The 26,842-nt window shown below is 45.4% G+C and overlaps 1 protein-coding gene across 2 annotated transcripts in view; it reads right to left on the reverse strand.

Annotated features, from left to right (window-relative positions):
- Positions 1 to 1,300: 1,300 nt before the first annotated feature.
- Positions 1,301 to 26,842, reverse strand: part of PLA2G7 (phospholipase A2 group VII) — a 139,738-nt gene continuing 114,196 nt past the window's right edge. For both annotated transcript variants that reach the window (XM_068280193.1, XM_068280192.1), the window contains exons 7-12: positions 23,906 to 24,059; positions 23,305 to 23,418; positions 22,349 to 22,440; positions 18,623 to 18,793; positions 13,533 to 13,681; positions 1,301 to 7,089 (exon numbers count right to left, since the gene is read on the reverse strand). In XM_068280193.1, the coding sequence (XP_068136294.1) occupies positions 6,977 to 7,089; positions 13,533 to 13,681; positions 18,623 to 18,793; positions 22,349 to 22,440; positions 23,305 to 23,418; positions 23,906 to 24,059 (793 nt within the window). In that variant the 3' untranslated portion in view covers positions 1,301 to 6,976. The remainder of the gene's footprint in view (positions 7,090 to 13,532; positions 13,682 to 18,622; positions 18,794 to 22,348; positions 22,441 to 23,304; positions 23,419 to 23,905; positions 24,060 to 26,842) is intronic.

Genomic DNA, 26,842 nt, shown 5'->3' on the forward strand with positions numbered 1-26,842 from the left:
GTACCAGCAGTCTCTGGCCCCTTAAAGAGGAACTGTCGCGAAAATTGTAAAATTTAAAACGCATACAAATAAGTTAATTTCTTCCAGACTAAAATGAGTCATACATTACTTTTCTCCTATGTTGCTGTCACTTACAGTAAGTAGTAGATATCTAACATTATCGACAGATTTTGGGCTAGTCTATCTCTCCATAGGGGATTCTCAGCATGTCCTTTATTCTTTATAAAGACATTACCTGAAAATTATTAATACAATGATGCTGGCCAGCCTCCCTGGTCGCTGCACACTATTCTGGCAGTCGGACGGAGCAACTGCCATTCACTAAGTACTTCTAAAAATATAGAAAACCCTAAGAACCCCTCTATGAGAAGATGGGCTAGTTCAAAATCAGTCAATGTCAGATTTCTACTACTCACTGTAAGTGACAAACATAGGAGAAAAGTAATTTATGGCTCATTTTACTCTGGAAGAAACGTACTTCTTATTTGTATACCGTATATACTCGTGTATAAGCCGAATTTTTTGGACCAAAAAAGTGGTCCAAAAGTGGGGGGGTCGGCTTATACACGGGGCACCATGCCAATGTCCCTTCTGCAGTATCCCCCTCTACACGATGATTAATCAACAGGGCACATATGTAGCCATGAGGGTTTCCCCTGCCCCCCTCCTGAGCGGAGTAGTATTTAAATGACAGCGGTGTCCCCCGAGTGCCTCCCCTGCATACGTACTGTGGTTTAGCCGCACTGACAGTGTCGGCTGTGTCTCCCTCTTCCCCCGTCAGAGCGGAGCGGCATGTAAATATCAGCAGTGTGCTGATCCGAATGCCGCTCTCGCTGTGTGCAAAGTTAAAAGCAGCGGTGCGGGCTTTCTCCACTTACTTTCTAAAGTCCGTCCGTGCTGCGGGGATTCCTCTATAGCAGGTCTGATGCCGGCTCATCTCTATGACGCCATCTAGGGACGCTTCTGTCATAGAGATGAGCCGGCATCAGACCTGCTATAGAGGAATCTCCGCAGCACGGACAGACTTTAGAAAGTAAGTGGAGAAAGCCCGCACCGCTGCTTTTAACTTTACACACAGCGAGAGCGGCATTCGGATCAGCACACTGCTGATATTTACATGCCGCTCCGCTCTGACGGGGGAAGGGGGAGACACAGCTGACACTGTCAGTGCGGCTAAACCACAGTACGTATGCAGGGGAGGCACTCGGGGGACACCGCTGTCATTTAAATACTCCTCCGCTCAGGAGGGGGGCAGGGGAAACCCTCATGGCTACATATGTGCCCTGTTGATTAATCATCGTGTAGAGGGGTATACTCTGGCTAGAATGCATGATTTATTTACATACCTACTGCTCTGCTTTGGAGAGGGGACAGGACAGTCATGGCTGCATATGTGCCCCATACATTCATCATTGTGTAGAGGGGGATTCTCTGGCTTAAATGCATGTTTTATTTACATACTGCTCTGCCCTGGAGAGGGGATGGGGACACAGGCATGGCTAGTTGGCTACATATGTGCCCTAATCACACAGCACTATGTAGAAGAGTGGGATACTTTGGCCGAGACGCACACAACTATAATTTCCATTTTGCTTTGGAAGGGGAGCAGGGGCACAGTCATGGCCGCATATCCTCCTAAACCATGCCACATATGCTGGATTGGTTGCTTGTTGTGTAGTGTATGGCAAATGGAACAATGACCTTAGACCTTTGCATCCCCTCCCTGGCTTATACACGAGTCAATTATTTTTCCCAAGTTTTTTGGGCAAAAGTTGGGGGGTCGGCTTATACACGGGTCGGCTTATACACGAGTATATACGGTATGTCTAAATGTATTTAAAATCTTCAGATTTTCGCGACAAAGGTCCTTTAAGGCACCTCCCGATGAATTGCCGCACATGCCCGCCACTTCTCCATCCCCGCAGCCCCCTCTCTCTGCCGTCGCTATGACTGCAGAGCTCTATGCCCCGGTCATGAGCTGCTTTCATTGGCTCCTGAACCTGTCAGTCAATGTAAGCCAATGCGACTGGCTCGCAGTGATCTTGTGGTCAGGAGCCAATAAAATCTGCTCCTGACCGTCTCAGAGCTCTGTTGTCATATTGATGGCATAGTGAGTGAGCTGCGGCGGCCATGTTGAAATCTATTTCCTGTCAGAGCTGTGCAGTCACCTGCAGGACGTAGATTTTAACCAAACTGGTTCAGAAGCAGTTAATTACAGCCAAATCAACAAAAAGCTGGCCTGGGAGATGACCATCAGTTAATGTGACCATGTGGTTACAGGGATATGGAGGCTGCCATCATTTTCTTTTAATCAATGCCGGCTGCCTGGCACATTCACTGATATTTATGGCATCAGTAGTATCCTAATCACACACTAGAAACAGACATGCAGTTATTGCGGTCAACATTTTGTCATAACACTGGATCTGCATGCCTGTGTTAGGTGAGTGGATTAAAGTGACCCGGAAGTGAGAGTGATATGAAGTCTGCCATTAACAAGGGCGTAACTAGAAATCGCTGGTCCCCCTGCAAAACTTTGGATGGGGCCCCGTGCACACTAAATAGGGATTGTCTACAAAACTTTGTATGACTCCTCAGTGGCTGAGCAGATGCAGTCATTAGAACAATTGTGTAGAAAACAGTTTTCTCTCTCCTTGCCCTTAGTTGTCAGTCTCTTAGGGCGGGGCCCCCTGTGGCTTCTGGGCCCTCCTGCGGCTGCATACCTTGCAGGGTCTATGGTTACGCCCCTGCTGCAATATTAATTTCCTTTTAAACTAAGCAGATTTTCTGGCTGACCTGCTTATCCTGTGTCTCTAGTACTTTCACCCACAGACCCTGAATGAGTATATACAGATAAAACTCAAAAAAATAGAATATCGTGCAAAAGTTCATTTATTTCAGTGATTCAACTTAACAGGTGAAACTAATATATGAAATCTACTCATTACATGCAAAGTGAGATATTTCAAGCCTCACTAATAAGTCAGCACCTTGGGCAAGACACCCTAACACTGCTACTGCCTATAGAGCGCACCCTAGTGGCTGCAGCTCTGGCGCTTTGGGTTTGCCAGGAGAAAAGTGCAATATAAATGTTCTGTGTCTAATTTTGATGATTATATCCTACTTGTTATGAGAACATCAAAATCTCAGACCATTAGAATATTGTGAAAATGTTAAATAGTCTAAGCTCAGCTTCTGCAAAGGGTTCCTATTTCATATATTTCACCTTTTAAGTTAAATTACTGAAATAAATGGATTTTTTGCAAGATATTGGCCTCAATTCACTAAACTTATCTCCTGTCTTTAATAACTCTTCTAGAGTTGTTACCATGGTGATAAGGCATGTAGTATTCAGGAAACATTTTACCTCAGGCAAACCTAAAGTTAACTCTTCTGTCTTTAAGTTAACTCTTTAATCCTTAAAATAACTCCAGAGTTAAAGACAGGCTGTTCATTAACTGCGTGTGAAAATAACTACAGAAGAGGTAAATTAACTACAGAGGAGGTAAATTAACTACAGGAGAGGTAACTTAAGGAATGAAGAGATAAGATAACTCTCTCACGTGTGGAGGTAAGTTTTCTCTTGCCTTATTATCTCCAGCATGATCTTAGTGAATTGAGGCCATAGTCATTTTTTTTCCCACTTGCACATCAGTCACCCATATTAGCTGCATGTTTGTTTCCGGTGCGTTATTTAGATGTTACTGAAGCTGAAGAGATCAGCAGGATCAAAATCATTGGCATTTAAAAAAAAAAAAAAAGCAAATATGGCAGGTCCCCCCCGCTATCTTGGAGGTCAACACAGGGGAGAGGGATTCCCTGTTTAAAACGCCTGCCCAGAGAAGTTCCTGCTGCCGTTGGGCAGCTCTCTCTCTCTCTGGCCACTCCCCCGTCTCCGTGCATGCTGTGAATAAGAGATGGTCTCTCATTCCAGCGTTGTGACCTACTTTTTATTTTATTTTCAGCCCTGCTGTGCCTGGGTTCCATAAGAAACCAGGCGGTTAGTATATGGGGGCAGGACCAGGGCGTATACACATCCAGACTACTCCAGGAGCATACTGCCATTGTAATACTGGATAGAAGATTCTATTGGTGATGGGAAAGAAAACACATTTGGAAAGTAAAATAATACTGAGGCCTGGTTTGACCTGGAGGAAAATGACACTCCCCTTTTTGTTTGCCTCCTATTAAAACAGCTCATCACAGAACAATGTCATCAGGAAATTAGTTTAAAATACAATAATAGCCTCAATTCACTAAGCATTGCCTCATTCGGTAATGCAGAAAACAGTTACTACCAATCACCTTGCCAAATGCCAATTCACTAAACTTATTACTGCACTGAAAAGTAAAATTACTGACTAGTGAGGTAAATGACAGACTTGTGTGGTAATTACCTCCAGAAATTGTAATTCACAAATATTACAGCATTCACTAATCAAGTAAAAGTGTTTGGTATTCATCTCCAGCTGTGACCAGACGGTAACTTATCTCCATGTGGTAAAAGTTGACCGATGTGGCAGAAAACCAATAGGGAGAGCTGCACAACCCTGCTTCTCACCCCATTTGATCCAATGCTTTGGCGGTGGGAATTGAGTAGGACAGAGCAGGAAAAGTGAACCATTTAAAAAGGCTTTTCTGTATACTGATACGCAGAAGAGCTCCCCCTAGTTAGCATGTATGAGAAGACTCTCAGCTTCCTACCGGACCTACTCCACAGCTGGTGAGACTTACCGAGCAGGGCTTAGTGAACCGAAGCATGTTTTTTTTTCTTCCGTATATTACCAAACTTCTACCACATGCAGGAAAGCTTAGTGAATTTGGAAACAAGTGTGAAATACTGAATGCTGGTTTTTACCTAAATTATTTTACCAAACTGCTCATTAGTGAATTGAGGCCATTGTCGAAGAGGGGCTGCAGTTATAGCCACCACCTGCTGGTGAAAACTGGAAGTGAAATATCAATACACAGAAATGGTTTCTTCTTGAGCAGCACTGTAATGTGGACTGGCTGTGATCTACCAAGCAGTGTCTGTGCAGAGCTGTCGCAAGACAGTTGCACCCACTTACCAATTCCATTTCCAGCCCATTCATAGCTTTGGAGACTGGGTTTTGTAGGTAAGGTTTGCAACCTTCTACTGCCTAATAGACACTTGAAATAAAATCTGCTTCGGTTAGCTAGAATACCAACACTCTCCTCCAATATGGGGTAACAAAGTATGTTCAAAATTCAAGAACAGTTTGTTTTTTTAATACTTTGGGGTGGAGCTAGAGTTTCTCATTGAGTGGGAAGGGTAGAACCTGCTCCCTTCAGGCACACATCTCCTAGAACAGGATTCTTAACCCATGAGCTTTTGCTTCCTGAGGTAGTCACACCCCTTGGCTGCTCAGCTGATCATGTGATTGTTCACAGCCACCAAGCTTATTTTGCAGCATTCTGATGTTTATCAGATTAATGATTAAATTGGTTTTAAAACTGATCATGATTAGTTTAGCTATGAAGTACACCCAACATCATCTGCCATTATCTTTTCTAGGCATCTGAAAATCCATATATGCAGCTCCATCAGAATACTGAACAATCCATACGAATCCCTCGCCCTGCCATTAACCCGTTTTCAAGCCAATTTGCCAAGTTAAGCTTCCCATTACGCACGGCACAAACATTTTCAGGGAGGAAAGGAGTTGGCACTATCGGTGGGCAGGATTTAGGACATGCAAGGACCATATCTGGCCCGCAGTTTACGTAGGCCTGCACTAGTGCAATAAGGCAATCTGGCATCGGGGGGAGGGGGCAGTGTCAGCCCCAGCTTGCATGCTGTAGTGGGGTGCAGTGTGGTACTCGTGCTGGACTAGATACTGCAACAGCATCCCTAATGATGAGACCAAATGCCCCCACATAATATCTAAATTATGTGGTGGAGCAGGGGAATGGCAGGGCTTTGACCTAAAGGGGCGAACGCTAGGCTGGATTTTATCTGGCAACAACGGTGCCCCTAGCAGCAGCCACTATGTCCAACATCAAACCTATGCCGGTAAAGGCCAATGTTGGACATAGTCTGACGTAAGATTGGAAAGGGTTAAGTACATAGGGCACTTCCCAGACACACGTTAATAAAAGGAAAAGAGGCCATAGAGACGTTAGCAGCTCACGGTCCCTCTTCCTGCCATTCCTGCATTCTGGTAAAGTGAGCAGAGGGCAAAGACCAGGCCCTAGCTACTTGCCTTGTAGCTGATCTGGTTCTGCTACCAGAGAATGTACTGCAATGGCACAACATACCACACGGTAGGCAAGCAGCAAGTCCCCATGCTCAGGACTGTGTAGTGTTGTTCCTGTGGTGTCATGATTGAAAATAGTCCTCTGGTGAACACTGATGTGTGGTAAGCACCATAGAGTGTCCTCTCCAGAACATAAGTCTCAGCAGTGTATACAGTATCACTGAAAGGCATAGAAAATACACACCAGCATCCACAACCAACCACAGCCATTAAAAAAAAAATCATGTACAAAAGTTAAATCAACAAGATCCAAAAGAAATGTTTGAAGTCAAATGCCAGTTCACAGAATCAAAAATACGTTGTTATTCCTCAATTGTTCATAAGGACCTTCTAATACTTGCAATGTGTTCAATTGTGTGCAAGACTGTATGCATCTTCCCTCTGCGGTCACGTCTTCTATCAGTCTGTGGAAGAAATGCATGTATTCATAGTTTCCATTTGCTCACGTTCACAGGCTACGACTGTAGTGAAAGTTCCGCAATGCATGCAGTGGAAAATGAAACATGGACTTTCTATGAGAGAGCGCATGTTACTGCACACTGCAAGATGTTGGCATTTTGGAAGGCATATGGTATAATCAGGCCCTGAGTGATTAGGAACAAGTGAGAGGTAAGAGGTCTGGCACCCTCTGCTGGTGCAGTAGGTTCCTGCAGTGGTGAGGAGGTAATAAGTTGATGGTCACATGACATCAATGGGGGTCATTTAAGACTTTCTGCTCTTGCTGGAGGTAGTTCAATATTGGATCCAGGCATTACAAACTCTCCTTCACCCTCAATGAGAGGATCCCACTGATTGAAATCTTTCTGGAGACCTGTTCAGCAAGCAGAGAAACAAACATTTGTCACTATAAAACTGAAAAAATACTGAAGCAGCAATAGAATAGAAACAGGATACAGCAATGATGGAGTAGGAGCAGAGGATACAGAAACAATGGAGTAGGAACATTATATTTATTATTTCTGCAGTGGGTAATATTAGTGTATTGAATTAGGATGATACAGTTTATTGGCTAATTTAAAAAGATTAAAAGAATACGTTTTTAGTGTATAGTAATAACTTGTGAAGAGTCTGCCTGTGTACAGTATAGTGACTGTAATTCTCTCCAAAAACTAACTAGAGGTCAAAAAACATGTGTGGCTGTTCAAAAATCGGATAGCAGGGCAGCAATAAGAAGTCATCACTGCTCTGTATGGGAGCTGAATAAACAGCTGTTAACTTCAGCAATTGGGTCCATCTGCCTCCATCTTTAAAGAAAACCTGAGGTGTGTTTAAAGAATGTTATCTGCATAAATAGGCTGGATCTGCCTATACAGCCTAGCCTCTGTTGCTATCCCAAACCCCCCTAAGGTCCTCCTGCACTCTGCAATGCCTCATAAATCACAGCCGTGCTGTGAGGCTGTGTTTACATCTGTAGTGTCAGTCTCGGCTGCTCCCCCACCTTCTGCATAGCTCTGGTCCCTGCCCCCGTCCCTTCCCTCCAATCAGCTGGGAGGGAAGGGACACAGGCGGGGACCGGAGTTCTGCAGGAGGCGGGAAGAGCAGCAGACTGACACTATAGAGATAAACACAGCCAGCTCTGACAAGCTGTGTGTCAGCAGCGTGGCTGTGATTTATGAGGGATTGCAGAGTGCAGGGGGACCTTAGGGGGTTTGGGATAGCAACAGAGGCTGGGCTGTATATGCAGATCCAGCCTCTGTATGCAGATAACATTCTTCAAACCTAGTGTTGGGCGAACAGTGTTCGCCACTGTTCGGGTTCTGCAGAACATCACCCTGTTCGGGTGATGTTCGGGTTCGGCCGAACACCTGATGGTGTTCGGCCAAACTGTTCGGCCATATGGCCGAACTAAGAGCGCATGGCCGAACGTTACCCGAACGTTCGGCTAGCGCTGTGATTGGCCGAACGGGTCACGTGTAGTGTTGGGCGAACATCTAGATGTTCGGGTTCGGGCCGAACATGGCCAAACTCCGAACATAATGGAAGTCAATGGGGACCCGAACTTTCGTGCTTTGTAAAGCCTCCTTACATGCTACATACCCCAAATTTACAGGGTATGTGCACCTTGGGAGTGGGTACAAGAGGAAAAAAAAAATTAGCAAAAAGAGCTTATAGTTTTTGAGAAAATCGATTTTAAAGTTTCAAAGGGAAAACTGTCTTTTAAATGCGGGAAATGTCTGTTTTCTTTGCACAGGTAACATGCTTTTTGTCGGCATGCAGTCATAAATGTAATACATATAAGAGGTTCCAGGAAAAGGGACCGGTAACGCTAACCCAGCAGCAGCACACGTGATGGAACAAGAGGAGGGTGGCGCAGGAGGAGAAGGCCACGCTTTGAGACACAACAACCCAGGCCTTGCATGAGGACAAGAAGCGTGCGGATAGCAATTTGCATTTTGTCGCCATGCAGTCATAAATGTAATACAGATGAGAGGTTCAATAAACAGGGACCGGAAACGCTAACCCATCACAGATGTTCATTGTTCATGTTACTTGGTTGGGGTCCGGGAGTGTTGCGTAGTCGTTTCCAATCCAGGATTGATTCATTTTAATTTGAGTCAGACGGTCTGCATTTTCTGTGGAGAGGCGGATACGCCGCCGATCTGTGACGATGCCTCCGGCAGCACTGAAACAGCGTTCCGACATAACGCTGGCTGCCGGGCAAGCCAGCACCTCTATTGCGTACATTGCCAGTTTGTGCCAGGTGTCTAGCTTCGATACCCAATAGTTGAAGGGTGCAGATGGATTGTTCAACACAGCTACGCCATCTGACATGTAGTCCTTGACCATCTTCTCCAGGCGATCGGTGTTGGAGGTGGATCTGCACGCTTGCTGTTCTGTGTGCTGCTGCATGGGTGTCAGAAAATTTTCCCACTCCAAGGACACTGCCGATACCATTCCCTTTTGGGCACTAGCTGCGGCTTGTGTTGTTTGCTGCCCTCCTGGTCGTCCTGGGTTTGCGGAAGTCAGTCTGTCGGCGTACAACTGGCTAGAGGAGGGGGAGGATGTCAATCTCCTCTCTAAAGTCTCCACAAGGGCCTGCTGGTATTCTTCCATTTTGACCTGTCTGGCTCTTTCTTCAAGCAGTTTTGGAACATTGTGTTTGTACCGTGGATCCAGAAGGGTATAAACCCAGTAATTGGTGTTGTCCAGAATGCGCACAATGCGTGGGTCGCGTTCAATGCAGTCCTAGGCCGAAGAGGTCATAGCCTAGGGTCACAAAACCTGTTTATTGGGCAATTTCAATGGTGGCGAGTCTGACGTACATAAATCGCAGCAATGGCCGTTAGCAACGTCTGAATCTCACGAAATGTCTCATGCAGGTAGAAGACATATTGTTAGACTTGGGCTCCAAAGATGGGTTCCCTACATCTCTGCAAACCAGAGTTACAGGGCTCCAAATTTGGTAAAATCCCCCATAGGCTTTCATTGGGCCTCCTATTTACAGTTCCAAAATCTCACATCTTTTCAAAGGGCAATTACTCAGCAGTGGCAAATTTTCTAGCATTGTAGGGACCCTTAGGGGGAACATGACTGGTGAGTTTCGGGCCCCTATGCCGAAGAGGTCATAGCCTAGGGTCACAAAAACCTGTTTATTGGGGCTATTTCAATGGTAATGATGCTGACGTACATAAATCGCAGCAATGGCCGTTAGCAAAGTCTGAATCTCACGAAATGTCTCATGCAGGTAGAAGACATATTGTTAGACTTGGATTCCAAAGATGGGGTCCCTACATCTCTGCAAACCAGAGTTACAGGGGTCCAAAATTGGTAAAATCCCCCATAGGATTTCATTGGCTCCCTATTTCACTTTCCAAAATCTCACATCTTTTCAAAGGGCAATGGCTCAGCAGTACCAAATTTTCTAGCATTGTAGGGACCCTTAGGGGGAACATGACTGGTGAGTTTCGGGCCCCCAGGCCGAAGAGGTCATAGCCTAGGATCACAAAAACCTGTTTATTTGGGCTATTTCAATGGTAGTGATGGTGGCGTACATAAATCTCAGCAATGGCCGTTAGCAACGTCTGAATCTCACGAAATGTCTCATGCAGGTAGAAGACATATTGTTAGACTTGGATTCCAAAGATGGGGTCCCTACATCTCTGCAAACCAGAGTTACAGGGGTCCAAAATTGGTAAAATCCCCCATAGGATTTTATTGGCTCCCTATTTCACTTTCCAAAATCTCACATCTTTTCAAAGGGCAATGGCTCAGCAGTACCAAATTTTCTAGCATTGTAGGGACCCTTAGGGGGATCATGACTGGTGAGTTTTGCCACTGCTGAGCCATTGCCCTTTGAAATGGTGTGAGATTTTGGAACGGTAAATAGGAGGCCCAATGAAAGCCTATGGGGGATTTTACCAATTTCGGACCCCTGTAACTCTGGTTTGCAGAGATGTAGGGACCCCATCTTTGGAATCTAAGTCTAACAATATGTCTTCTACCTGCATGAGACATTTCGTGAGATTCAGACGTTGCTAACGGCCATGGCTGAGATTTATGTACACCACCATCACTACCATTGAAATAGCCCAAATAAACAGGTTTTTGTGACCCTAGGCTATGACCTCTTCGGCCTAGGGGCCCGAAACTCACCAGTCATGTTCCCCCTAAGGGTCCCTACAATGCTAGAAAATTTGGTACTGCTGAGCCATTGCCCTTTGAAAAGATGTGAGATTTTGGAAAGTGAAATAGGGAGCCAATGAAATCCTATGGGGGATTTTACCAATTTTGGACCCCTGTAACTCTGGTTTGCAGAGATGTAGGGACCCCATCTTTGGAATCCAAGTCTAACAATATGTCTTCTACCTGCATGAGACATTTCGTGAGATTCAGACTTTGCTAACGGCCATTGCTGCGATTTATGTACGTCACCATCACTACCATTGAAATAGCCCCAATAAACAGGTTTTTGTGACCCTAGGCTATGACCTCTTTGGCCTAGGGGCCCGAAACTCACCAGTCATGTTCCCCCTAAGGGTCCCTACAATGCTAGAAAATTTGCCACTGCTGAGTAATTGCCCTTTGAAAAGATGTGAGATTTTGGAACTGTAAATAGGAGGCCCAATGAAAGCCTATGGGGGATTTTACCAAATTTGGAGCCCTGTAACTCTGGTTTGCAGAGATGTAGGGAACCCATCTTTGGAGCCCAAGTCTAACAATATGTCTTCTACCTGCATGAGACATTTCGTGAGATTCAGACGTTGCTAACGGCCATTGCTGCGATTTATGTACGTCAGACTCGCCACCATTGAAATTGCCCAATAAACAGGTTTTGTGACCCTAGGCTATGACCTCTTCGGCCTAGGACTGCATTGAACGCGACCCACGCATTGTGCGCATTCTGGACAACACCAATTACTGGGTTTATACCCTTCTGGATCCACGGTACAAACACAATGTTCCAAAACTGCTTGAAGAAAGAGCCAGACAGGTCAAAATGGAAGAATACCAGCAGGCCCTTGTGGAGACTTTAGAGAGGAGATTGACATCCTCCCCCCTCCTCTAGCCAGTTGTACGCCGACAGACTGACTTCCGCAAACCCAGGACGACCAGGAGGGCAGCAAACAACACAAGCCGCAGCTAGTGCCCAAAAGGGAATGGTATCGGCAGTGTCCTTGGAGTGGGAAAATTTTCTGACACCCATGCAGCAGCACACAGAACAGCAAGCGTGCAGATCCACCTCCAACACCGATCGCCTGGAGAAGATGGTCAAGGACTACATGTCAGATGGCGTAGCTGTGTTGAACAATCCATCTGCACCCTTCAACTATTGGGTATCGAAGCTAGACACCTGGCACAAACTGGCAATGTACGCAATAGAGGTGCTGGCTTGCCCGGCAGCCAGCGTTATGTCGGAACGCTGTTTCAGTGCTGCCAGAGGCATCGTCACAGATCGGCGGCGTATCCGCCTCTCCACAGAAAATGCAGACCGTCTGACTCAAATTAAAATGAATCAGTCCTGGATTGGAAACGACTACGCAACACTCCCGGACCCCAACCAAGTAACATGAACAATGAACATCTGTGATGGGTTAGCGTTTCCGGTCCCTGTTTATTGAACCTCTCATCTGTATTACATTTATGACTGCATGGCGACAAAATGCAAATTGCTATCCGCACGCTTCTTGTCCTCATGCAAGGCCTGGGTTGTTGTGTCTCAAAGCGTGGCCTTCTCCTCCTGCGCCACCCTCCTCTTGTTCCATCACGTGTGCTGCTGCTGGGTTAGCGTTACCGGTCCCTTTTCCTGGAACCTCTTATATGTATTACATTTATGACTGCATGCCGACAAAAAGCATGTTACCTGTGCAAAGAAAACAGACATTTCCCGCATTTAAAAGACAGTTTTCCCTTTGAAACTTTAAAATCGATTTTCTCAAAAACTATAAGCTCTTTTTGCTAAAAAAATTTTTCCTCTTGTACCCACTCCCAAGGTGCACATACCCTGCAAATGTGGGGTATGTAGCATGTAAGGAGGCTTTACAAAGCACAAAAGTTCGGGTCCCCATTGACTTCCATTATGTTCGGAGTTTGGGTCGAACACCCGAACATCGCGGCCATGTTCGGCCTGTTCGGCCCGAACCCGAACATCTAGATGTTCGCCCAACACTATTCAAACCCACCTCGGGTTCTCTTTAAACCTACATTTGTAACTCTTAAAGGACAACTAAGGGAGGGGGGAAGGGGGCTTGAGTTTTACTTACCTGGGGCATTTTACAGCCCCCCATAGTATCTGAGGTCCCTCTGAATCCCCTGGGTGCCCTTTGTTTTGTCACTGCCACCACAACTAAAGTCAGCCAGTAGCAGAATATGGCGCATGCACTGTCTTAGCTGTGGCAGGGAGTGGTCTGCGCATTCAGTTATAAGTCTTTAGGAACTCTGCATGCACAGAAAGCTCCTGGCTGCAGAAGCGCAAACAAAGAGGCAGGCAGCTGAGACAGTGCATGCGCAGTAGTCTGTGACCCAGCCAGGTGACAGTGGCACAACAGAGGGGAACCGGAGGACACCGAGGGACCTCAAATACTATAGGGATCTGGAAGAACCTCCAGGCAAGTAAAACTAATCCCTTGCTTTCCTTAGGTTCCCTTTAAAGCCAAGCCAAGAATGTTGGGGTTCCAGGAACGTTAATTCAGGATTAGTTTTAAAGACACAATTGCTGATCTCATCAGTTTTTCACTACAGATTTACTTTCATTAAAGCCATCTTTTGTAGATCCTCATATGCAGAGTATATCCACCTGACTGTAGGTACACTCACCTAGGTGTTTTTGTAGGAAGGCTAACATCACATTAATAATAATATCCATTCCCACGTATGGATCGATTTCTCCTTTCAGCTTGAATATTTTGCCTATCAGGTAGCCGGTGAGGAATGTGAAGTCCGGGAAGCTCTGATGGACACTGCCCCTGTGTGGAGAGAAATATAACATGTTCATTTTACACAAGGAACCATATTCAATGTATTTTTCCCAATAGATATATATGTATTTTGTTTATCTACAAAATAACTTTTCAGAATGTAAAGTAAACCAGAGATCTTAAAATAGCAAGAATCGATACTTGCCCGGGGCTTCCTCCAGCCCCATAAACACGCAAATCCCTTGCTGTCCTCCCGCTGTCTGCTGTGCAGTGGCAATCAGCCCCGGTAACTGGCTCAGTTGCATCAGTCTGTGTCTACTGCGCATGCATGGGAGGTCCGTGCATGCCCAGAATGGCCCTGACTGAGCCAGTTACCGGGGCTGATTGCCACTGCACAGCAGACTGCGGGAGGACGGTGAGGGATTCGCATGTGTTTATGGGGCTGGAGGAAGCCCCGGGTAAGTATCGATTCTTGCTATTTTTAGATCTTTTACCCTTTAACAATTGAAAAAGTACTAACATGTGTGAAGAAAAGTAATATCAAACCTATTTTGAGAATTTCATTGCTTGCTCGGGCTTAAAGAAAACCAGAGATGAAGCACCCTCTTGTATTTTACCTTATAAATCAGTGGGAACATGACAGTAAACTCCTAATCTGGTCTTGGTTTCATTGTTCTAGCTTTGCTACGGAAAGATTATAGCTGAGTCTGTTCTCTCTGGTGTCTTTTCAAGCCCAACCCTGCCCCCTTGTGGCTCTGCTATAATGACTCAGCTATAATTATTCCCTGCAAAGCCAGACTGAATGCTCAGTTGGGGATTCTTATCATAGCTAATAACAGACACTTTTAGCAGTGAGGATGAAACAGAGAGCATGGTAGGTGTTTTCTCTAATGTTCTTACTGATATATATGGTAAAATACACAAGGGTGCTTCGTCTCTGGTTCCCTTTAAAAGGTATTTTTTTCCATATATTTTTGACACTTTTGGTTAATAGGTATGCAAAAAGTATTTTTTTACATTCCAGTCCAGATGGATGTTTGCATTTTGTTTCAAGTACAGTACCCAATCATACGTATTTTCTCCTATTTTTTTCAAACTTTCCTGAGCCTGACTAGATATTTGAAGACAGAACAGGCAAAGTTTCTCCTTTAACCAATCAGACCACTTATGATTGTAATCTTATACCAGACTAGCTGAAGAGCCGGCGTTGCTTGGGTATTTATTTGGTTGTTGTTGGGTCCGACCACTTTTTCTAAACTTGACACACAGTCAGTCAATGACCAAGTTTGTGAGCTTTGGGGTCCTTGGCATCAATAATGTGGAATGGAAGCAGTTGAAATTTACCCTTTGAAATCAATCAATCAAACAAATCTGATTGGCTGTTTGTGGCTCTGTTTTTGAATTTGAACTCCAGTCACCCAACGACTGACTGTAGCAGGTTTGAGTCCTCTGCATTGGAAGGATGGCCGCAATTTAAATATTCCCCTTGAAAATCAATAGGTGCATTTTGATTGGCTGTTGTAGGCTCCACCCACTTTCCTGAATATTAATCCCAGTCACCCCGTGACCAAGTGTGCTAAATTTGAAAACCCTGTGATTAACCATGTAAGAATGGCTACATTTACTTTTCTTTCTTTTTTTTTTTTTTTTTTTTGATTGGCTGTTTTATGCTCTGCCCATTTTCCCTGAATTTTTAACTTTGACCAACTGTGCCAAGTTTGGGGACTCGGGCTTTATTGCTATGAGAATGGCAGCCATTTAAATTTAACCATTGACGTCAACGGTTGAAGTCTGTTTGGCTGTTTGTGGTTCCGCACAGGCGTGCAGGGGGGGATGAATCTATATACCAAGCTTCAATGAAATTTGGTCAAGGCGTTTTCTAGTGATGGCGGCACACACACATCCAATATAAATATTAGTATAATTTAAAGAGAAACTCCGACCAAGAATTGAACTTTATCCCAATTAGTAGCTGATACCCACTTTTACATGAAAAATATAATGATTTTCACAAACAGACCATCAGGGGGCGCTGTATGACTGATTTTGTGCTGAAACCCCTCCCACAAGAGGCTCTGGTACCGTACGGTACTCTGGGCAAACTGCCACAATGTAACAATGACACACACAGGAAATGGCTGTTTATAGCTGTCTGTTAAAGCCAGAACAGCTACATAATCTGCCCACAGTAACAATGTCACCATGTAATACATGTCAGAATGTGAATCTGGGAGAGGAAAGATTTTACAATGAGCAAACTCTGACTAAATCATGTATACATAATTATTGTAAAAATTAAGCACCTTTTTATATTAAATTATTTTCACTGAAGTTCCTCTTTAAATAATGAAGACCCCATGAAAACTTGTCTTTTTGGCCCCCAATACAGTGTACATATGCAGCAGGAGAGGCAACTATCCCATTCATTCAGATGTGGGGGGCATATGTATGGACAAATTGGTGGGCGGGTCTAAATCCCGTGGCCTGGGAGCGCTCTCGGCGGCCGCAGCAAAGTAGCTACTCGCATGTACACGCGCTACCACGCAACGAGGAATACCTGGTTCCCCGCTATGGCGGTCTGCAGCGCGGGTTGAGCCGGTACTTACAGCACACGTGAATGACAATCAGACCTTACACTGAGCCAATCCGGAGTGGTTTGGATGCCTGACTGTCAGCACCACCATAGGACTTAAAGCTGCAAGAGTTGGTGAGATTGGTCTGATCTGTGCCTATGCTAGCTGCGGGCTGTGGAGTTCCAGACATCATTATCTGCCATATACAACATATCCTCTCCCCCTCTCTGAAGATCTGGAAGGGTTAGGTACCAGTACCAGAAGGGGTATGAGTGTTGAGTTGTGTGGCGTTGTGGATGTCTGAGTGTTTTAACATAGCCATTTTTAATTGCTTTTGTTTGGTTGATCTGTGTATGGAAGTAGTTCCCTAATAAAGCTGATTTTTTGTACTTTCATATATCCGTGAGTGACTGCAATTTATGTATAATTTGGTTAAGATATTTCATTACAAGGAGTCACTCCCTCAGAACTTGAGGTGCGGGTGGTTTGTAATTTGGTTTGGTGGTTGAGTCAGGCAATTATATATTTGGGATATTGAAATCTGTGAAAGGAAACCTGAGGTGGGGAAAATTGTTGACTTTTACTCACATGGGGCTTCTTCCAGCGCCCAACTGGTCCTTCAGAGTCCTCAGTGTTCCCTCTTGTTCTGCTCTACCCCCTAGCTAAAAAATCTGTGACTCAGCTGGGTCAATGCGCTGTTGCAACCTGCGTTTTGCGCATGTGCAGTTTGTTATGAGTCATAACTGCACATGCGCAGAATGCTCCCGTCCACGGGAGTGTGATTGAGGAGGCATGCGGCCCGGACAGCCATAGTGCGTGACACTGACTTTACTTGGAGTTACAGCTGTGTGACAGAAGAGACCGGGAGGACTGCAAGGTACTTCTAAGTTACAGGAAACTGGAAGGAACGTCGCACAAATAAAAAAGCCAAATTCCCCCCACCTTAGGCTTCCTTTAAGATCAGATTGGTGGTGTATTGGTTACATTAATTGCAAAATTAACCATATAAATATCTTATACTACTAAATAGAGTCAACAAAATGCTAATAATTCTGACTTGCAAATGCTCTCCGTGAATATTTGGAGTGGACCAATCCCAGGCTGTATACAATTTGGATGCAAGGCACAATTATTAACATCTCACTGACCATTTCTAGCATTGAAGGCACCTAACTAAGCTATAGAGTGGTTGATGTGAGCCAGGGAGATAATCTGGTACTTATCCGTTAGCCGGGCGCATCCTCTAGGTGGCGACAAAACTCCACCAGAGTTACATCTTTCCCTACCATCCATGTCGGCCTGGAGGGGGAATAGTAATTAGCGCCACCTGCCGGATGCGCCCGGCTAACGGATAAGTACCGAAAATCTTTATGGAAATTCCGCCTACATAATTGGATGAGCAGTACCCTCTTGAACTGCTATGTTTCAGACAGGTTGTAGTAAAAATACGCCCACGCTTTTTAGCCAATTAGAATGCTTCAAGTTTAAAGGGAATGTCCAAGCAATAATAAATAAATGAGTTTCACTTACCTGGGGCTTCTACCAGCCCCATGCAGCCATCCTGTGCTCTCGTAGTCACTCATGGATCCTCTGGTCCCCCGCTGGCAGCTTGCCGACCTCAGAAGTCGCATTGCGTACATTTTTACGCATTCCCGCTAGTGCAGGAACAATAACACATACATTTTTACGCATTACTTGTTCAATGCGTAAAAATTTACGCATTGAACCAGTAACGTGTAAAAATGTATGTGTCAATGTTCCTGCACTAGCGGGAATGCGTAAAAATGTACGCAATGCGTCCCGCCGACCTCTGAGGTCGGCAAGCTGCCAGTGGGGGACTGGAGCAGCAGTGAGTGACTATGAGGGCACAGGATGGCTGCATGGGGCTGGTAGAAGCCCCAGGTAAGTGAAACTCATTTTTTTATTTTGCTTGAACCTTCCCTTTAAGTACTGTTCCCTGGCTTGCCTTAACCATACTAGGTCCCCTATTTCTACACCAAATGGTGAAGAGACTGGCACAATTAAAAGGAACCAGAGGAATGAGATCAATGGAAGCTGCCATTTTTATTTCCTTTTAAGCAATACCATTTGCCTGGCAGTCCTGATGATCCTTCTGGTCAGTGGGGTCTAAAACACACACCTGAAACAAGCATGCAGCTAATCTTGTCAGACTTGTAATAGACATCTGATCTGCATACTTGTTCAGGGTCTATGGCTTAAAGTACTAGAGGCGAAGGACAGCCAGGCAATGTGCATTGTTTAATGGGAAATAAACATGTCAGCCTCCATATCCCTCTCACCTTGGGTTTACTTTAAGGCTTCTCCAGCAGAAGTCTGAAAAATACTTCAGTGGGTGAAATACACTCTGTTTGAGATCTCTGGACTGAAAATGAAGAACGAAAGGGTGTAAACATACTTGATGGTGATCATCTTCCTCTCCACGCTGGTGGAATCCATCTTCTTCATGAGGATCACGTTGTCCACCCACTGGAACTTCTCAGAGTTGACGAATAAGACAGGCTGATGGATGGTGGAGAAGACTTCCTCTCTCAGAGAGAACATCCAAGCATCCAGCGCTATGCCACATCTACAAAAGCAAGGAGAAGACAGCGTGACTACATGGCTTCCACCAACCCCAGTGGCCAGTGCCATGAAGAAGGTGGCGTATCTGGACTTTTTTCTATAGAGTAAAACACTAAGGGAGCCTTATAAATCGTTGCCAGATCATGGCCGCCCTGTTGATCTTCCAACCAATTTTTGGTCAAAAGGGAATGGCAGAAAATCTCAGTTGCAAGCACTCAATCGGATGTGTGGTGGTAGCGGCCTTCGATAGTGCCATGACCGACGGAATGCGGCCGGCGTGTCTCTCCCATCCATGTCATAACATTGCGTAGTACTGGCCCTCTCCGTGATGCCGAACACCAGAGGAGAGGTGAGACTTTGCATGGACATGGGGGGCAGAAGGCGGTGCTGCGAGGACAATTTCAAATAGATCTCATCATGAAATCTATTGGGAATGGCTGTGCAGTGTGTGGGCAGGCAATAGATCCCTCCCTGATCAGATTTCATCACAGAGGGATCCAGGGCAGTTTCTAGGCTAAATTTCACCCAGGGCGAGGGTGTAAAAATCGTCCCCCTCCCCATGGAGCCAGGCATAGGTTCCCACAGTATAGGTTAGCTACATAGGTGCCTTTAGTATAGGGTAGCCTGTATAGATGCCAGTTGCCACCAGTATAGGGTAGATAGGTAGGTGCCCCCGGTATAGGTTAGGTAGGTGCCTGCAGTATAGGTTAGATAGGTAGGTGCCTGCAGTATAGGTTACATAGGTAGGTGCCTGCAGTATAAGTTACATAGGTATGTGCCTGCAGTATAGGATAGATAGGTATGTGCCTGCAGTATAGGATAGATAGGTATGTGCCTGCAGTATAGGTTAGATAGGTAGGTGCCAGTATAGGTTAGATAGGTATGTGTCTGCAGTATGGGTTAGATAGGTAGGTTCCCACAGTATAGGTTAGATAGGTAGATTTCCCCAGTATAGATTAGAAAGGTAGGTTTCCCCAGTATAGGTTAGATAGGTAGGTTTCCCCAGTATAGGTTAGATAGGTAGGTTCCCGCAGTATAGGTTAGATAGGTAGGGTTCCGCAGTATAGGTTAGATAGGTAGGGTTCCGCAGTATAGATTAGATAGATATGTGCGGGGGAAGAGCAGACATAGCAGTTATAACTCACCTTCCGACGCCGATCCCACGCAGCTTCAATGTCCATCCTTTTCCGGCATGTCTCATTAGTAACATCGCTCCCTGTGATGACATGCAGTAAGTCATCACAGGGGGCGCTGTTACCATGCAGTGGATGCCGGGAGAGGAAGGACGTTGAAGTTGCGGGGGATCGGCTGATGAAGGTGAGTTATAACTATTATATTCTCCCCCCGCTGCTGCGCCCCCTTCCTGACGCACAATCCGGGACCCCGGGCGATTGCCCGTATCGCACGCCCATAGAAACAGGGCTGGAGGGATCTATCTAATGATTGATATGGTCATTCATCGAGTGATGTATGGCTGCCTTTAGAGGCCTATTATCATCACTATGTTATAGGCGGGCACAGACACAATTAAAAGTAATAGAATTAGGCAGCTAAAAATACATATACAGTAATTCCTTTGCACACAAAAATAACCTTTCAGGCTCCTTTCACACTGGTACGTTTTCATTGGGCTGCATTGCCCTTTTTTACTGCAGGGTAACGCTAAAGCAATGAAAACCTATGGGACATTTCATACCTCCCGCGGTGTGATGCACCGGAAGTACACGATTTACTACAGCGCATTATCGGCGACCACCCGTGGCGACCAGATGTCATGTAAGTCTATGGCACCGCAGATATTTTAAACTGCCGTTGGCGTTGCGCATGCGCGGAAGTGTATTTTGTCAATACACCTCCATATACTTTGTATTTGTGCCACAGGAAGTAAGCACTTGAGGACCTCACTTCCTGCTTGATTTGCAGCCAGATTATAGATTACTGCGCATTGCCGCGGAAATCCCTAGAGGCTATTTTTAACGTTATGGTGTGATGCGTGCGGTGAAATGGGCCTCATACAATATGACATCTCCTTTGCCATCTCCATGGAAACGTTTCATTACCTCAGTGGACTGCGGGCGTTTTCCTATCATTCATGTGCCAGAAGAACGCTGGGCAAATGGGAGGGTGGTGAAACTACCACAATGAATCTCTATGATGGCGCACAGACATTTGGGCTTGACATCCAATCATTGTCATGTCTAGTGGATGCTGCATACAACTTAAAGGATACCCGAGGTAACGTGAGATGATGAGATAGACATGTGTATGTACAGTGCCTAGCACACAAATACCTAGGCTGTGTTTCTTTTTTTACTTTCTCTGCCTGATAGAGTTAAGGTGCGTACATTCACAGACAGTAGCGCGTTTGTACAATGTCGGCTGAACGTCTGCCCAGCGGCAGGGTCTGACTGACCCGTCGTTGTCGGAAGTAGTGCGTGTGTACACACCTTTAGACATCAGGTATGTAAGTGGCAGTTCCAGTCTGAGTCAGACTACAGTGTGACCCTCACTGATAAGAAATAAATACTATATGATAAATGACTTCAATGAATGTGTCATTGAGCAAAAACAGTAAAAACTTAAAAAGTAGATTTAAATATAAAATAAAACTGTGGAATATCTTAAAACGTCATTTTTAGCAGAAAGAGGATAGATACAATTGTTTATTTCATTAGTTCATTTTCATCCCCAGGTGTCCTTTAATTGAGCTTTGTTGGGTGTGAATGTTGTCAGAACTAGCATGGGAATTCCCTGGAAATGTCATTTGGAAACTGTACCATCCTATATACTAACTGAAGGTTGTAAATATGCACGCACCTAGAAGTACCTGTGGGCGGCGGCTTAGAGTGGGCGGTGGCTTAGTGTGGCAGCTGTGGTGTGCTCACTAGCGCGCAAATTCATTTAAGAATTGGGGGGGGGGGGGGGGGAATTCCTGGTTATTCAGTAACCAATCAATAAGGGTCAGTAATAACAGGAAATAGCCTAAAATGCACCAGGAATGTCAGTGCTTTCCCCTATATTTGGATTTCACTGGCTGCTTGGCTTAGCTCACCGAATATTATCCAATAAGTGCAATTTTCCACTGATATCACGTTGATCTTTTTCGGATTGCATGCGATGTGCCGGTCGTAAGGACAGTGGCAACAAATCCATCTCACTACTTTGCAATTAGCCCTCATATCTAATTATAATTTTTATTGATTTGTAAAGTGCCAACATATTCTGTAGCGCTGTACAAAGAAAGAAAAACAAACATAGGGTACAGAATAATACAATGTTATACACCAAATACAGACAGTGGTACAAAGTACAGAATCTGCAATTACAGTGACAAATCTAACACATTGAATGAAATGTATACCAGATTCCAAGATACAAAAGGGTGAGAGCTCTGCCCTTGTGAGCTTACAATCTAAAGGAAGGGAGGGGAGGTGGATAGTATACGGTATTCATACAGACAGGTGTGTGTTTAGGTTATTTAGTAAGGAGTACAACTCCAGAGGTCAAAGGTTAAAGCGTAGAGTGTGACACAGTTGCTCACTTTTACAGAATCACTTACCTAAAACGGGAGTCCTTTCCCAGGGCTTTGATTGCGGTAGCTGCCCCGAAGGAGTGCCCGGCTGCTGCCACTCTCTGCACGTCAATGGAATCCTATACAGAAAACAAAGGGGTATCGTATATAAAAATATCACATCTTCCCGTACATCATAACACTGCATCTCCCTCCCATTCATTTGGCCATAACTTTATCACTGCTTCTCACACCTGAATCATCTTTATCTTGTTTCTTTTCCTTTAATAATAGCTACAAACTGCTAAGTAGGTGAGAAGTGTAATGTGTTACCTTCTCAGGACAAACCAATTATTAATGGAAAAGGTATTTATTCATGCACATTAGACAATGGGCTCGATTCACTAAAACAAATAGCACGCCTTATTAAAGTTAGCACGGTGTATCAAAGTTAACAGGCCTTATCAGAGTAGCATTGCGAGCGTTACGAACCTGCAGGGGCTCAGGGTAGGACTAGTGGAGCTCTCGTCATTGCCAAGGAGCAGGCATAAGTTTGCCATGCTACTCTGATAAGGCGTGTTAACTTTGATAAGAGGTGCTATTTGTCTTAACGAATCAAGTCAAATGCGTTTTATGGATCTTGTCCTTTTCATCAGATCAATAAAGTGCCTGAAATGTATGTAGTCGGTCACGAGCATGATTGCCTTTCTTCAGTGCTAGCGCTAGCAACAGAGATAGCCACACTTAGAAACAAGCTGTGTCTACATTGCTGTTAGTTTAGCACAACGGACTGTCGCAGTTTCAAACAGTTACCTGTTCTTTGTCAAGTGAAGTGATATTGTTACATCTTGTCACAATCACTGGATGTTGGCTACCTTCATTCACTATTGGAATGTGAATAAATCTACCACTAAATACTTCAGTGCTGGTCACGTGACTGTTTGTCTTGTCTGCTGTACAGGCAGATATTCTCTGATGGGGTGATTTTTCTATGGAGTACTCACCTTTAACAGAAGCCAGTCAAAATTGGATGGTAAAACGTTGGTGACCGGCCTTCCAGCATTGATCTCCAGCATGAGGTCCAGAGCTCTGATACACTCCTCCGATCTCTTCTGCACCTGCACACACAACATAAGAGAATGACATCAATGCACCTACACCAACACATGAGCATGGCATCACTGCACCTGCACACACAACACAAGAGCATGACATCACTGCACCTACATGCACTAAACAAGAGAATGACATCACTGCACCTACGCACACTGCACAAGAGCATGACATCACTGCACCTACACACACTACACAAGAGCATGACATCACTGCACCTGCACACACAACACAAGCATGACATCACTGCACAAGAGCATGACATCACTGCACCTACACACACTACACAAGAGCATGACATCACTGCACCTGCACACACAACACAAGAGCATGACATCACTGCACAAGAGCATGACATCACTGCACCTACACGCACTACACAAGAGCATGACATCACTGCACCTACATGCACTACACAAGAGCATGACATCACTGCACAAGAGCATGACATCACTGCACCTGCACACACAACACAAGAGCCTGGTGTCTTACCTGCTCACAACGCAGTGGGAATTCGTCCGTCCCCGGTTTCGGAGTCTTGTTATAGATCCACACTTCCTCCAGAGGGTCACACTCCTCCCCCTCCTCACAGGGGTCAGTGCAGGATCTCTCCCGGAAATAGAATGTCGCAGATGCAGATTCATCTCTAAGAGGAATAATCTCAGATTAATCTTCACTGTTACAGTGTCAGAGTAACAGGCACATACCACTAATTGCTACTGATGCTTTTCTAACTATTTTGACACCTCAAGCATGAATGGGTGCAGTATGTTAAACAGCCACAAGATGGCGATGCTTATGTACTAACAATGCTGCAGTGGTTGCAACTAGGCTAGAGGCTTTCACAAGATGAAATTCTTCTGGCAGTACAACATGTACTGTATATAATAGGGCTGTTATTGGTTTGGCCCTTAGGTAGGTAAAGAGGTGGGGCTAGGGATTGGGGCTATGACAGCAAAGGAACAGGCGGCACTGCAGCACTGTGGGCCAGAAATGCTTTATTCTAAGATGCAGGATGGCACAATAAACCATTTAAAGGTGAGTGGATCCACAAGCAGTGGGACGTAAGCAGGTGGGCACCTGGTGAAAAACAGAACCGAGATGCTCGTTTTCCACCTGTCACCCCCCTTTGTCCAGTTCACCAGCACATGGGAGTGTCCTGACTTCTAGTTTCTACTACTATGAACAAGCAGACCAAGACCTGTGAAATGCGTTGTCTATTGTGCATGAATAAATATACCTTTTCCATTAATTATTGGTTTGTCCTTCTGAGAAGGTAAGACGTTACACTTCTCATGTATAGAACAGTTCATAGTTGTTAATCATCAAGGGCACCTCCACCAGTTGTTTAGCATAGTCCACATCCCAAGGGGTTCATAGCCATTAGGACCTTGTAGTCCTCACAAGTATTAGGCTGTATTTTTACTATCGTGTATACAAAATGGACACGGTGAGTGCATCTGCTGCTCTATCCTTTTTGCACCGCTCCGCGTCCGTCCGCTGTTCGAAGCGATCACCGCTCACCTGTCCCGCCACCAGTTGCTGCCACTTGGTCCCACTCTGAAAACCGCCTAGAGGCCAGCAGGAGTATGGAGCTCTCCATAGGCTGCATTAGACCAATTCTCTCTAGCAACAGAGAATTTTCATTGGTTCACCATGAACCCATGAGAATTCTCTCTGTTGCTGAGGATTCCCATTGGTCTTTTGCAGCCCAATATGGATCCCTGTGCTTCATCCCTGCATAGAGGGAACAGAGTAGCAGTCATTTGCATAGCCCGGGGCAGATGCAGACACATCCGCCTGGCCCAGGATTATCACGGACTGCACAGAAGTGTGATCCGCTTAAAGGGGCACTACAGCGAAAAACTGTAAAATTTTAAATATGTGCAAACATACACAAATAAGAAGTACGTTTTTTCCAGAGTGAAATGAGCCATAAATTACTTTTCTCCTATGTTGCTGTCACTTACAGTAGGTAGTAGAAATCTGACAGAAGTGACACATTTTGGACTAATCCATCTCTTCATAGGGGATTCTCAGCAAGGCTTTTATTCTTTATAAAAAATATTCCCTAAAAATGATTTAACCAATGAAGCTGGACAGCTTCCTTGCTCCCTACACAATTTTTTGGCAGTTGGACAGAGCAATAGAGTTGGGCGAACAGTTCGGCTGTGTTAGCCGAACTGCAGCCGAACTGTTCGGCTGCCCAAGCTGTCATGTGGCTGTGGCTCTTACTACTTCCGGGTCGCAATGACCCGGAGTAGTACGTCTGCGCTGGCCCGGCGGAGCGCGTCCTAGATCGCGCTCCCGTTGCCGGGCACTCTCTGCGCATGTGTGTGACGTCATGAGTGATCTAGGACGCGCTCCGCCGGGCCAGCGCAGACGTACTACTCCGGGTCATTGCGACCCGGAAGTAGTAAGAGCCACAGATAAATGACAGCTTGGGCAGCCGAACAGTTCGGCTGCAGTTCGGCTAACACAGCCGAACTGTTCGCCCAACTCTACAGAGCAACTGCCATTCACTAAATGCTTTTGAAAATAAATATATCCCTGAGAATCCCCTATAAAGAGATGGACTAGTCCAAAAACCTGTCACTTCTGTCAGATTTCTACTACCTACTATAAGTGACAGCAACATAGGAGAAAAGTAATGTATGGCACATTTTACTCTGGAAAAAAATGTACTTCTTATTTGTATATGTTTGCACATATTTTAAACTTGACAGTTTTTAGCTGTAGTGCCCCTTTAATGTACTGGTCCCATGTTTTGTTTTATGCTTAACCTTTTGGGGACTGTCTATATTAGATCCTAAGCCGCACTTGTCACCTGCTGTTTCTGCTCCCGACACGATCATGCGCACCCGGGAGGGGAGATTAACCTGTCATATGACAGCTGACATCTCCCCTCAGTGATCAGAAGCCATCGCGTATGGCTTCTGATCACGTGATCACTACGATCGCCGGCGGATCGTACTGATCAGTATTGGCAGCTGCGGCGGTAGGGGGAAGAACAGGATCCACTCATCTCCCTGGCGCTCCCACGACGATCGAGCTCCCCACCACTCTTGCCGGCATCTCCGCTCTCTCTGACGTCAGTGCCGGGTCCCGGCTTGATGATGTCATCAAGCCGCAACCCGGAACTGAGCGGCAGTAGGAGCGGAGATGCCGGCCGGAGCAGAGGGTTCCACAGCGGCTCATCGCTGGAGCCTGGAAGGTGAGTAAAGGCTGCCAGCTACAGGGGGGACACCGTGCCTAGCAAGCCCCACTGGAGATCCGGCTGCCTGACCCCCCAAACTTGCCCCCCCTTCAGCAAAAACGCCTGGTCCTTAAGGGGGGCTTATGCGGCCTGTCCCCAAAGGGTTAACAACTTAAAAAGAAGATTAAATGTTGCATTGTCTCAACTGACTGAATACAGTATTTCACTGCCTT

This window comes from Hyperolius riggenbachi, chromosome 4 (genome assembly GCF_040937935.1).
Source record: "Hyperolius riggenbachi isolate aHypRig1 chromosome 4, aHypRig1.pri, whole genome shotgun sequence".
Lineage (NCBI taxonomy): Eukaryota > Metazoa > Chordata > Amphibia > Anura > Hyperoliidae > Hyperolius > Hyperolius riggenbachi.